This window comes from Struthio camelus, chromosome 25, assembly GCF_040807025.1.
Source record: "Struthio camelus isolate bStrCam1 chromosome 25, bStrCam1.hap1, whole genome shotgun sequence".
NCBI classification, from domain to species: domain Eukaryota; kingdom Metazoa; phylum Chordata; class Aves; order Struthioniformes; family Struthionidae; genus Struthio; species Struthio camelus.
Genome location: NC_090966.1, coordinates 8,042,774 through 8,055,702, shown reverse-complemented (window position 1 = coordinate 8,055,702; position 12,929 = coordinate 8,042,774). Strand labels below are relative to the sequence as shown.

Genomic DNA, 12,929 nt, shown 5'->3' with positions numbered 1-12,929 from the left:
GGCAACGCCATGGGACACTCTGTGGAAACACGTGGCCTCCTAGTCGTGCCATCAATCAAATCCTTGCTATCCCCTTGCTGAAGCTAGCAATGAATTGCAGGAGCTGCTGATTTCAGGGAGATAAAGCAAGTCAGCAGAACAGCTAAGGGTGGGGTGCCGGTGCAGAGGGAGGATGCCAGGTATGCAGAGCAATGACTATCTTTATATAACATCCCTGAGGGGATTTAAACTGTTTGCAGTAAATTCTCTTACATAAAAGAGAGTGATTAGGCGCTGAGACACACCCTAGTGGAACACCCAGCTCTGCTCTTCAGGATGTGACTGGGTTTCATTAACCATCAAAGCATCTCATCTCACTTGAAGTGCTCCAGGGGCTTCTCCTCTTCCCTCCCATGGCAGCTGGGCCAGGAGCTGAGCAGGGACACAAAGGCCAGGCAGCTCTGGTAGGCTATCTGTACCCTGGATCCAGGGTTGAGCTCCTGGATAGCCTTGTAATCATGTGGAAGATGTTTACACCAGGGGGCCTCCATCCAGGTCAGCCAATACTCCAGACCATAGCATGGCAGCTGTGGCACAAAGACTGAAACAGCCCCTGCCAAGATAACCATTCACTATGCTAGGCCAGAAAGGTGGCCAGTGTTCCTGGCCATGATCCAACACCCACGTTGGTGAACAGGCAAAGCGTTCACCAACTCTCACTAAAGGAGAACAGGGATATGAGTAACTGGGTAGGGAGTGACAGCAGTCCTCATACAGCTCAGCTGCAGCCTGTAGAGACGCTGCCTACCATGTTTTCACAAGACACCTATCTAGAATCTAGAAAAAGGCAAGCCCCCCACACCCCCAAAAGGCAAAACACTTTGGTGCATCACCATTATTTATTGCTGAATACCCTCAGACTAAAGTCAGCGTGCCACGCACCAGTATTACACACTCCCTCCTAGGGACCAGGGACCGACTCTGTGCTCAGCTACAGATCATTAGTTTATACCTTGAGCACAGCTAGAACAATCCACGCTTTGCAGAGTACTTCGCCTCAGCAGCAAGCACACGCAGCAGAAAGCCTAGGATCAAAGTCAATGACCGCGCTGACTCGAGCGGAGAAGGACCCAGCGTGGAGGTACACAAGGCTCAGCACCCAGAGCTGGATCAGACGCTGCAGACTGAGGCAGGACAGCATATGCAATAACTGGAGACCAGTGTTATCCCTGAAGTGTGAAGTTCTTTTTCAAAGCCTTTTAGCATCAATCTGTCCTTGAGGTCTCACCAATTCCCAGAATCCTATGGCAGCAAAAATTCCACTGGTTCCCTTTGAAGGTGTTTGATAGGACCCTCTCCAGGTCTTGTGATATGGAGAACAGCTGCTTCTGATCTGCTTTCTGCAGCTCACAGGTGACTTTATATACTTCCATTATACCTACTTTTCCTTGTTGAAAGGCAGCCCTTCCAGCACGGTCCCTGTGAAGGGCAGCGTGGAAGACTCAAGCCTCTTCCTTGGTACTTTTCCTGGGCTAAGGCACCGTATGCAACGACCTAGGCCATCGTGCTCCTGAAGCAATATTTGAGGGTTCCTTTTTACTGAAAGTGTCAGCTGACGTGACTGGAGATTGCTCTGCCGGGAACCCAGAGGGAAACAGGAGCTCCCAGGCTATTGCCGCTCTCCTCCCCACCAAGTTTGTGTCCTGCCAGCACCTTCTCTTAGGGCAGGGAGAAGGGGAGGTCGGCCGCGATAACGGATGCGCTCGGGGAGGACAGTCGCGTTTGCTCTCTGTAAGGGGGGCGCGGGAGAGAAACGGGGCCACGACGCCCGGCGCGTCGCCGTCCGGGCCGCCGCTGCGCAGGCAGCCCCCGGGGAAGGGGCCCGGCCCGGCGTGGAGCGGGAGGCACGGAGCGGGGCTCACGGGACAGCTAAAGCGGCCCCGGGCGCACAGCAGAGCGGGTTAAGAAGGGGGCAGGCGGCTGCCGTGCCAGGGCCTCCCCCCCGCAGCCCAGAGGCGCTTCCAGCCTCCGGCCGCGGCTGACGCGGCAGCAAGCGGCGCCGCCGGCGGGACCCTGGGGCCGCCGCCGCCCTCAGCGCCTGCTCCGGCCGAGCCGCTGCAGCTTCCTGCGCTTGAGGATCATGTCGTGGAGGCTGCGCAGCCCCTGGTGCAGCCCCAGCCCGTCGCGGGCGCTGCAGCCCTGCACGCAGCGCAGCGTGCCGGCGCCCAGCTCCTGCAGGCCGAGCCGCCGCTCCACCTCGGGCACGGCCAGCGCCGCCGGCGCGTCCTGCTTGTTGGCCAGGACGAGCAGCGGGACGCCCTGCGCCTCGGCGGCGCGGGCGATGCGGTGCAGCTCCAGGCGCGCCTCCTCCAGCCGCTCGCCCTCCGCCGAGTCCACCACGAAGACGAGCCCGTCGGTGCGCCGCGCGTAGGAGCGCCACAGCGGCCGCAGCTTCTCCTGCCCGCCCACGTCCCACACCTGGAAGGTGGCGGCGCGGGCGCGGCCCAGCGGCACCCGGACGCGCTCCGTGTTGAAGCCCTTGGTGGGCGCGCTCTGCACGAACTCCTGCAGCTTCAGCCGGTACAGCAGCGAGGTCTTGCCGGCCGCGTCCAGCCCCAGCACCACCACGTGCAGCGCCTGGAAGGGCGGCAGGAACGGCGCCGCCGGCGCCATGTCGGCCAGCCGGTTCCCCATGGCCGCGGCTCGGGCTGGGGCAGGAGATGGCGCCGGGGCGCAGCCACGGGCAGGGGCACGGCCGGGCCGGCAGACCCCCGCCCCGTGACCCCGCCCCCGCGACTGCCCCGCCCGCCCCGTGACCCCGCCCCCGCCCCGTGACCCCGCCCCCGAGACCGTCCGGCCCCGCCCCCGAGACTGCCCCGCCCGCCCCGTGACCCCGCCCCCGCCCCGTGACCCCGCCCCCGAGACCGTCCGGCCCCGCCCCCGAGACCGCCCCGCCCGCCCCGTGACCCCGCCCCCGCCCCGAGACCCCGCCCCCGAGACCGTCCGGCCCCGCCCCCGAGACCGCCCCGCCCGCCCCGTGACCCCGCCCCCGCCCCGTGACCCCGCCCCCGAGACCGTCCGGCCCCGCCCCCGAGACCGCCCCGCCCGCCCCGTGACCCCGCCCCCGCGACCGTCCGGCCCCGCCCCCGAGACCCCGCCCCGTGACCCCGCCCCCGAGACCGGCCGGCCCCGCCCGCCCCGTGGCCCCGCCGACAGGAGCAGCCGGGCTCGCGTGCGCCCCGCCCCGCCCCTAAAGCCCCGCCCACCCCACAGCGACGCCGCGCGGCCGTGGCCACGCCCCCGTCGCCAGGCGACCGCCGCCGGCAGCCGCCATGTCGGCCCAGCACTGGGAGGCGCGGCGCAGGCAGGCGGCGCTGGCGCGGCGCCGTCGGGCCCCGCTCCCGCCGGTGCGTGCGGTGCGGGGCCGGGCGGGCGGGCGGGGCCGGGCCGGGCCGGCGCTCACCGCCCTCTCTGTGCCTCGTAGGCGGAGGACGTCCCCGAGGGGCGCTCCGAGCGCGGGACCGACGCCAGCGCCGCCCAGGCCCCGCCGCCCGGTGAGTGGCGCGCAGCCCCCGGCCGCCCCGGCCCCGCGCCCGCTCCGCCCGGGCAGGCCCGGCTGACGCGCTGCCTCTTGCAGAGCCTCGACCGCGCTGCTGCCCCTCTCTTTACCCTTCGACAGCCAGCGCGAAGCTGCCGCACCGCTTCACTGTAAGTGGGAAGGGGGCCCGGCGGCGGGGCAGCACCGCTGCTCCCGAGCACGGGCAGCTCTAGCCCAAAGCAGGGCCCAGCTCGCGTTGTGCCCAGCCGCAGCCTGATGCTGCACCGCTCCCGTTATCAGGGGTCCCAGGAACTGGCATCGAATCAGCTTCCGCTCACAGACAGGAACGGGAGCTTTTTTACTTCCGTAAGATGCCTTTCCCCTGTGTGCTGTACCTACTGTGAGATGAGAGGGGCTTGTCAACACCCCTGCTGCTCGTTCCTTGGTCTCTTCGTTGTCACAGCCTGAAGATGTGAGAGGCCAGCTGAGCAGGTTTTAGATACACACATGCTTATAATTGAACCAACTGCAGCATAAAAACAAGGTTGGTAACATAACTGGTAATGATCTCTGCTTAGCTCTTAAGGATCAAGTTGGCTGTTTTGTTCTTGTAAGTGGCACATTTAAGTCACTCCCAGTTGAAGCTTAATCTGAATGATGAGAAAACGGTTCACTTCAAACTCTTGCATGCATTCTGACCAACAGAAGTGGTTTTCATGCAGTGCCATTATACAGCAGAAACAAAGTAACCTCTTTGCCCTTCCAGGCTGTACAATACATGCAACAATGGTGATGGCCAACTAGCCAGCAGGCCAGGAGCAACTCCCAAGAATTCCACCCTGAATGCCAGACAAGCACAGTGAATCCAACACCACAAGTATACAGAATCAGTGGATGATTTCACCAATTTAGGCAGTAACAGCTAATGCCAAATAAACACCGCACTGTTCCAGAGCAACAGTCTCTCTTAAGCAGCAAGTACTATCCCCAGTCCTTGCTTGCTCTGGTTCTGTTATGTCCTGCCTCTCGCTCCCTCATCAACTATGTCCCAAGAAATGGCCATTCCACTAGTCTCAGCTCCGCACCATTCATAAAGCCTTCATTCCACAGAGTGTCCCACCGTCTCCCTTCATGCCCATGTAAAGCAGCTTGTTTGTCAGCTGGTATCCCTGGAGCTGTACAGCAGCAAGGGTGAGGATCTGCTGTACAAAGACAAATCATCCCTTTCTGGTTGTACGATGTCTTTTATTTGTGAACAGAAGGAAGGACATGGTGCAAGTGCATAACAGCAGTGCTGCAGAAGCACAGCTGGAAACTCAACAGCAGCAGTAGGGAACATGTGGTAGAATCCACAGTATGGCAGATACAAAACCTATTGCAAAGATGTGACAAGAGCAGAGAGGATTTCAGAATGGCACATGGAGCTTCCTCATCCCTCCTTGAGGGAGTTAGTTGATTAGTTACCATTTCAGCATGATCTCAACAGATGATATATTGAGAAGCAACACCCTGCTCCAGCTCTGTAAGAGGTGCTGGTTTGGGAAACATATTTTGAAGTGAGGATCAGAGGTTTCTTTCCAACTATTCTAATGTACTGGTTCTCTCCTTCAGTGAGAAGGGTACAGGAAAATGATGACCTGCTTTTGAGAGGGAATTTTCAGTCCAGTAACTCCCAGGCTCCTATCTCACCACCTAGAATGCATCAGGCACTAGCTAAACTAGAAACCCAGGCATGAGTTATAACCCATCCATCCATCATATGGAGGATATAGTTGCCACATGCCCAGCACTGGGAGGAGAGACGGCTGCCAGGGCTATTCCTCCCATAAAGTTTGTTGGGTTGTTTTATAGCTTTAGACAAAAAAACCCCAGCTATTTCCTGACACTTGTGCAGACTGAGCTTTTACTGTCAGAGATGAACTCTCATGCTTGTTCAAACTGAAAGCATTAAATGCCAGAGCACGCAAGGAAACAGCATGTGGTGGCCAAACACCAACAGCCTTCCTCTCCCGACCAGCAGGAAAGCAGCAATCTTTCTGTGCCGTGCTACAAAATGCATTTTCTCCTGGCTGAAAGGGATCCTCTTAAAAAAATAAGAGCCAGTAAATGAGCTTCTTTTAAAAATACATATATAATATCATGACAGTGCATTCTTGCTTCCTACACCGGACAGCTGAACACAGTGGCCACCCAAAAGTCACGCTCACAGGGTGTTTGGGCATGACATGTAGTTGATTATTTAAAAGCCAGAGATACACAGATCCTGTTTCACAGAGCAGGTTGTGCAAATGGCAGTGGACAGTAGTGATGGAGATGCAATCCAGTCAAAAAGTCTCATCACAGTCCTCCTTTTGTGAGTTATGAGATACTTACATTCAGGACAGAAGTACAAAATTATAAAAGGAGGAAACAACTGGAGTTAGTCTGATTAACAGGGCACTGGCTCTCATGTAACAGTAAAACTCTGCAGAGATCACGAGTGCAGCCCACTCTGATGAGCCAGCGCAGACAGCCCATGCACTGGTCACTCTGTTGAAGGGTCAGTCATGATAAGGCACCGAAGAAAGCAAGCAGCAAATCTGAGGGCAGTATACTCCACATTCACAAGGCCGAGCATGTTACCATCTCTGCACAGAAGATGAAGTCTCATCCCAGGAATGAAGTCTCCCTGTCTAAGTCATGAATTGAAAAGAAGCCCCAGAATTTTGTCTCCCTATGACTTGCCTTTGTGATGGAGCACACAGCATCCAAAAGCTCTGCAAGCCTGGCCCTGTCACAGCAAGTGGTGGTTCAATGGGCGAGGTAGTGTGGCATTCCCACGGCAGTCCACGTACTGGTAGTTTTCAAAAGCCAGCTGCTCTGAGTGACACAGGTATGTGCAGGTCAGGGTGCCTCTGCAAGGCAAAAGCAGACCAGAGCTGCACTCATGATTGTTCCAGACAAGAATTTCCAGAATATAAGGGTCCTGTGGTGTGCTTATGCTGCCATTCTGTTTTGTCCCTATTTTACAGCCCAGAACACTATCACATATCCTCAGCTCAATTTCACATGTCAGAGAGGGAGAGCATCTTTCAGACTGCATTAGTTTAAGCAAGCCTTTACAAGCTCCCTACCACCACAAAGGATGCTTTGGCCATTCAGTAAGCCCAGCATTAGAAAGACTCACTGCCCTAGCATAACACTCCTGTGCCATTTCACCGTTTACCTGTTCCCAAGGTGCTAGTGCAAGACATACCAGGTGACTGTTTATGGACTTAGCTAGACAAAAGCATATCATTCAGTCACTGTCTTTCTGTGCCACCTCAAGAGCTTTTGCATCAAGCAGTTTCTCCCAGTACTGTGCAATCCATCCATGGGCATTAGCAGTGGTACAAAAAACTGCAAAGATCACCAGAATCTTCTTCAACCTCTGGCTAATGGAGAGCTTGCTAGTGGAGAGAGCAAGGGGCCTGTCAGCTGAGAGCATCAGCTGAGTCAACACAGTCAACACAGATGGGCAAGGAGGTCCCTCTAGTGAGCACACGCTGCACCAAGAGACAATTTATGCCCACAGGTTTCCAAAGCAGCTTGAATTCAGCTAATGAAGACACTCTTCTTTCCGTGGCTGCCTAGGGGCGTCCTAGTGATGCTACGTCCAGAAGGGCTTCCCTGTCTCATATGCCAATTTAGCTCTAACACAGGCCAGGACAGTAGCAGTGGATCCCAGGAGGAGCAGCGTTATAGAACCTCAGTTGTGTTCCTCCCCCTCGCAGGGAAGGACAGCTAACCTGCATTTGCTTTTCCGGCAGGGTCTGTCTTACTCTCAAACACAATCAAGCTGAGCATGGTGCCCCGGGCCATTCCCTGAACAGGAGCTGCTTCGGGCAACAGGATGTGCCTGCTTTGCTCTGTTGTGCTCTCTGCAGCTGCTGTCAGCCCCTCTGACAGAGGGCAGGCTGAATGAGTCTGCCCCCCCCACACCACGAGGCAGGCAGGATGGAACCAGTCACTGCTTCCAGCTCCAGGCCAAATAACTCCTTCTCAACAGCTGCAACCAGCGTCAGGGAAGGAAGTTTATCAGGCCAGTCTGCCGTGTAACACAAGCAACAGCTTGTGCTATCAGTTACCCTAAATCTAGGGGACTTCTCACAGCACCAACGGCTTTGGAGAATTCTCTCTCCCTTACATCTCAGCAAACCTACCTGGGGAGCACAACATTCACACTGCAGCCAGTTCTGGTCTCCAAGAACAGTGACTGGCTGACCTTGAAGGGAGTTCAGAAAGAATGCAGGTCACATGGATGTTAGTTTTAGTTCTGAACCAGGCACCACTTACTGTATATGCAGCAGAACATTGTGGACTTTGATTTTAGTCCAGGTGCAGATGTTACTACAAGAGAAAAGAGAGAGTTAATTTCACAGGAGTGCCCTGCACCGTGTGTCTCCTGGTCCTCAGTCATTCTATTGTCTCTCTGCTCTGAAAAGGCTTGTCCTTGGAAGATTTGGACAACAGCTATGCAGGCAAAGTTCTTGAAGCAAAGCTCTATCTACCGTGGTAAAGCAAGTTTTTGCTGTTGTAACTCAGTCACTTAGGATCCAGTAAGCATGGGACTCCCAAATACACAATGCATACAACCTAACTGCACAGGAGCTGTGATTGCTATGAACTTTGCATAGCTTGCTGGTTAACTGCAGAGAAGCATAGTTGGTACAAGGTGCATTTAGCTGCTCACAAATGGAGCGTCAAAAGTTTGCAACCTAGACATCAAACCAATACTATCACTTACTCGCCAGAATATAGGAAAGTGACACTGCTGAGCCAAGAGCAAGTAGCGAACACCAGCAGATAAGAAAGGAAATTAGTTTAAAATTGATGTGCCAGATTTGTGTCCAGGTCAGCTGCACACATTAAACTCAAAAACACGCTCAGTTTCACTGTAGAGATAGGACTAGTACAAAAAAATCTAGTTGTAGAAAGCCTTTAAGCATTAATGTTACTTACTAACCAAGGGAAGAAATCTTCAAGAATTACTCACAAGGTATTGCTGTCTAGTATCCTACTGGCCACCATATAATAGATCTGCAAGTGGGAACAGAAGAAAAAGCAGAAAACACAAGAATTAGAGTTATGTTTGGATACAGCCCAGAGAGCTGAAGTAGAGAGCTGGACTCTCATGAGTTGCCTGCAGTTCAGAACCTGAATTTCAAGTGTTAGCCTAACAATTGTTCTTAACAGTAGGTAACAAAATAGAATCAGAAATTAGGTCTGCAAAGGCCTTAAAAAGGTCATCTGGGCCACATGCTTGCCCTTTACAGCAAGAAAGGATCGGCTGTGTTCAAACTGTTCCCACTAGGGTTTTGTCTAACCTGATCTTAAGCTTTCCATCATTTTAAGCAAGCACACCACCCTGTCTACTACCTGGAGACCAGGCAGCTATTCCTTGCCCAGAAACGTACCAGCTTCAAACTCAGCAATGTGTAAATTCCTGCAAGTCCCCTTCTCGGGGGGGGGGGGGGGGGGGGAACAAGTAGAAGCAGACCCTGCATGCGGAGGGACTTTGGGCATTTAGCTGGCAGATGACAGAGTGGGTCAAGCATACAAGAAGCACCCCCCACTAAGCAGGACATCCAGACTAGTTTAGGAGGAACTGCAAGAGACAGCAAAGCTCACCTGGCCACTCTGTAAAGGACTGATATTCAGCAGCGTATTCATGGTGGTCTTCCCTATTACCAGGGACTGGTGTAAAACCTCTATGTCCAGCTGCACAACAGTGACCAGATAGAAGTTGTTATTAGTTATGTTCAGCATGTTCTAGGGAGAGAAACAAGAAAACAAACCACCTTGCAGCAGAACTGTGTGTCACTGTAGCAAAACTACTTTAAGTATATCCCTGCTATAACCTTAAAGCAGCACTAGACCACACGTCCCCTTCCAAGAAATATACCCAGCCAGGTTGCCAGAGTTAATCACCATACTGCTCCTGCACCTTTGACTACTCTGCATGACTTGCTTGCTCATAGCCAGGCTACCCACACCTCTGATACTGTAACACACTCCTGACACTGCTGCTTAAGCAGCCCTAGAGTAGACCGAGTTGGTGGGGACGACCAGACTCTAACTAGAGACAGCGATCAGTTATTCTGCACAGAGGGACATGTAGGATAATAAGGAGAAGCTCTGCCCTTTTTACCCACTGTCTGACTCTGAGTTGAGAACTCACCGTCATGTTGAGATATATACTGGTGGTGGTGGCATCAAAGCCAATGGAGGAGGCATTCAGCCCTGCAGGCTGCACAGTAATGGAGCGAGGAAACAGGAAGAAGATACTGAGAGACGTCATCAGCAGGCAGATTGTCACAGCAAGACATACATACAGTTTCCTGCAAAATAGCACCATGGCCACATCGTTCTCTTGGCTCATCAGCTGCAAGCACCTGCAGCCCAGCTCCAGCTCAGCAGAGGGAGACAACAGGAACTTGGGTGCCAGAAAACTGGGATGGGTTCGCACAGAACTCCCAAACGATGGGAGAAGCAGGAGGGAGCTCCCACACGGTGACGCACTGCCTGTTCCTATGGAAGCGGACAGGAATTGCTAGAAATCTCCAACAACTCCATGTTTCCTCCTGTACCGAGGATCGTGCAGGTATCTGCTGTTGTGGAACAGACGCTGTAAACACCAAACTCACTGCAAGTCATAGCATGAGAGCAAAACACCCTCCAGCGAACAGCTGCAGATAGATTGCTTCTATCGGCAAAGGGCCGAGGCCTCCCTTCACATACAGAAGGGACGTTCAAAGGATGAGAAAGAGGGAGAATTTAACAGGACTTACGTTCGTCTAGGTTTCAGCCTCTGGTCACCATATGGAATCAGAGCCACCAGCTGCTTCTCTTGCTCTGAAAGAGGTGGGAGCAGATCAGAGACTGCACTGAGCACCCAAATGAATAAAGCACATCGCATTGTAGGGCATTGCACAGCAGCTTAGTGTCAATCTGCAGCCACCTTATTGGTCACACTGTCCAATTTAGAAGGTGAGTGTGATGCAACAGAGTTCAGTCTGAGCATTCCCAGCTCTGGGCAGAAACAATCCCCCAGGCGCCCCAGGGCAGGCTTTGAGTAATTCTCTCAGCACCTGCCTACCCACCCCATTCTCCCCCAAGAGGGGCAGCCCACAGACATTGCTGGAGAGCCTAAGGTGCTAAAGCAGACAGGACACCCCTTGTGGACTGGATGCAGTAAAGACCAGCTGGTTCAACCAAGGTCTTTTGGGAAAAGAGGCATACCAACCTCAGGAGACTCAAAAAGCACAGACAGCACACAGAAGAGTCACCTACCCCTGGGGATCCTTCCTGTTCCCTGACACGTTGGACAGTTGACACAGCTTCGACTTGCAATGCCCACAAAGGGCACACAGGACATAGCGGGATCTCCTCCGTTGATACTAGCATAACTGGCTATTTCATCTTCCGCATCCTTTTGCCTGGGTAAGATCAGTTTGCCCTCACTCTCCTTTTGATCAGATGCTTTCCAGAACTGTGAAAGTTTTTCACCCATGGTTGAAGGAAGAATTCTAAGTGTCCAACACAAAAATGCTTTAAGAAAATTGTCTCTATTAACCAACCTCCAAGAGCAGCACTATTAGTGTTTATGATAGATCACAAATATATAATTTGGTAAATTTCTTAATGCACAGCTCTTAAGTTGCTTTTAAAAGTCAAGTTACTCCACGTAACTCATGCTTTTAAACATGGAAGTTTCCAGCCACTCTGGTTGCAGGAAAAAGTCCAAGAACACCACCCGATAAACACGCCAGGACCTTCATCTCATGGCGTTTTGTAAGGGGGGATGCTAACTCAAAGCACTTGAACGTTTTGAGATGACAGTACAGCCCAGAAGTAGAATTCCAAAGTTCTCATACAGTCATTATTCATCTGTGTCCAACAGTGAACTCATCTGAACACGAAGGCCTTAGTATTCCCACTCAGTTATTAATATTAGCCTGACTAAAATCCAACAGTGCCCAATTGACTATTTTTAAACACCAAAATCACAGCTGAACTACTTTTCCCAGGCTCCTAGCAATCAGAAACTTCTACATCAGCCCCTAGCAATCCTCCCAAAAGCATTAGCAACACGAAGCAGAGAGAAATAAGCTATACTTTCATCACAAAAACAGCTCAACTGTTTCTTATCTATGCCAGCCTTTCCTCCAGACAGTCTTGTTTTAATGAGCTAGTGGTAGCATATTTAGCCTAGATAAACAGCAGTTGTACGTTTGCCCAGATGATCCAGAGACCAAAAGTAAAGAACCCTGCAGGGCTCTTTTTAAAAAACATACTGGAAAGGAGAAAGCACCCTCTGGCAGTGGAGTTGAACATCCACTGCAGCTTTGTGGAGCCCAGCATTCATCCTCAGCCCACAAACCTGGGTGCATCAGGGAGCACAAGAGCAGGAGATAAGCTGATTCCAACAGCAGCTACTGCTCCTGTTGCTGACAAAGGAAGAACCATGCTCTCATTTAACTAAGGAAAGGAAGGAAATGGCTGCAGCACTGCCTATTTAGCCAAAAAGGGTCAGAGGAGCCTCTCAGCAGCCCTGTAATCTTGATTTGATTACATTCTGCAAGACACTGCTTGGAGGCCTGAGGAAATCCCAAGCGTTCCCTATCCTCTTGCAGCATGTAAAGGGGAAGAGAAAGATAAAATGCCTGAAGGATTTTAGCCTTTCAACTAACACATTACCATCGTACTACAGGCTGCATCTTTGCAGCCTCCAAGCTCCCCAAGCATTGAAGCTGCAAGCTTTTCCCCGTACCCTAGTTAACTTTTTACTAGATTTTCCAAAACAAGCAGTGAGGAGGAGGCACCCTAGTCCTTTCTCAGAGCTGAGACAAATGGCCATGAGAGCTGCGAAACTCATTGGTGGATATCAGGAGGCCAAGCGCAAAGTGCAGCATATTGAGAAATTTAACCCCTTTGCCTGCTGCCCTCATGCAGTCTTCCGGGTTCCCAGTAACACACACCAGCACCCTGGGGCAGGGGGCCCTGAGGGCTGCAAGGGAAGGAGCCTGCGAAGGTGACAGAGCCCAGGTCCTTTCATGGGCAGTGGCCCTTCCTGCTCCCCTGAGGCGCTGCTGACAGGGAGCTTGGCAGTGCCCGGGGGGGGGGGGGGGGGGGTCCTTGGGCCCAGGCCCGCCTCCATCCCACCATTAACAGAGCGTCCGCAGACCCTGCCCCTTGCTCCCAGCCCACCCCCTGCCTGCCGGCCTCCCCGCAGCCCCTCCGGCTGCCCCTGCTCACCAGCCGCCCTGCAGGCAGCAGCCCGGCCCAGCCCTGCAGCGAAGTGGAACCGAAAGCGCCATGGGGCAGGCCCGGCCCCGCGGGGCGGGCCGCCCTGCAGGCAGCTCCCCCCAGGCTGCCTCCGCCAGCCCTCGTC

General features: G+C 53.7%; 2 protein-coding genes across 3 annotated transcripts; both read right to left on the bottom strand.

The window, feature by feature from the left end:
- Nucleotides 1-868: 868 nt before the first annotated feature.
- Nucleotides 869-2,771, bottom strand: ARL4D (ARF like GTPase 4D). The gene has a single exon (XM_068918836.1). The coding sequence runs from the start codon at nucleotides 2,671-2,673 to the stop codon at nucleotides 2,071-2,073; it is 603 nt and encodes a 200-aa protein (XP_068774937.1). The 5' UTR covers nucleotides 2,674-2,771; the 3' UTR covers nucleotides 869-2,070.
- Nucleotides 2,772-4,744: 1,973 nt separating this feature from the next.
- TMEM106A (transmembrane protein 106A) lies at nucleotides 4,745-12,905 on the bottom strand. Of its 2 annotated transcripts, none has more exons than XM_068918835.1 (8): nucleotides 12,794-12,905; nucleotides 10,829-11,064; nucleotides 10,327-10,390; nucleotides 9,717-9,876; nucleotides 9,167-9,307; nucleotides 8,532-8,575; nucleotides 7,832-7,885; nucleotides 4,745-6,411 (listed from the first exon to the last, which is right to left on the bottom strand). In XM_068918835.1, exons 2-8 carry the CDS (start codon nucleotides 11,046-11,048, stop codon nucleotides 6,291-6,293), a joined length of 804 nt encoding a protein of 267 aa, XP_068774936.1. In that variant the 5' UTR covers nucleotides 11,049-11,064; nucleotides 12,794-12,905; the 3' UTR covers nucleotides 4,745-6,290. The 2 variants fall into 2 exon arrangements, 1 of the variants encoding a protein (XP_068774936.1); XR_011136261.1 differs by having other exon boundaries at nucleotides 4,747-6,411; nucleotides 7,699-7,885; nucleotides 12,794-12,879.
- Nucleotides 12,906-12,929: the final 24 nt, after the last annotated feature.

Excerpts from the sequence above, each read along its gene's own strand:
- ARL4D (XM_068918836.1), bottom strand. The coding sequence starts at position 2,673 with ATGGGGAACCGGCTGGCCGACATGGCGCCGGCGGCGCCGTTCCTGCCG.
- TMEM106A (XM_068918835.1), bottom strand. The coding sequence starts at position 11,048 with ATGGGTGAAAAACTTTCACAGTTCTGGAAAGCATCTGATCAAAAGGAG. Across the intron at positions 9,308-9,716 it reads GTATATATCTCAACATGACG|AACATGCTGAACATAACTAA; the intron begins GTGAGTTCTCAA and ends TTCTCTCCCTAG. Across the intron at positions 7,886-8,531 it reads ATACTAGACAGCAATACCTT|TAACATCTGCACCTGGACTA; the intron begins GTGAGTAATTCT and ends TTTCTCTTGTAG.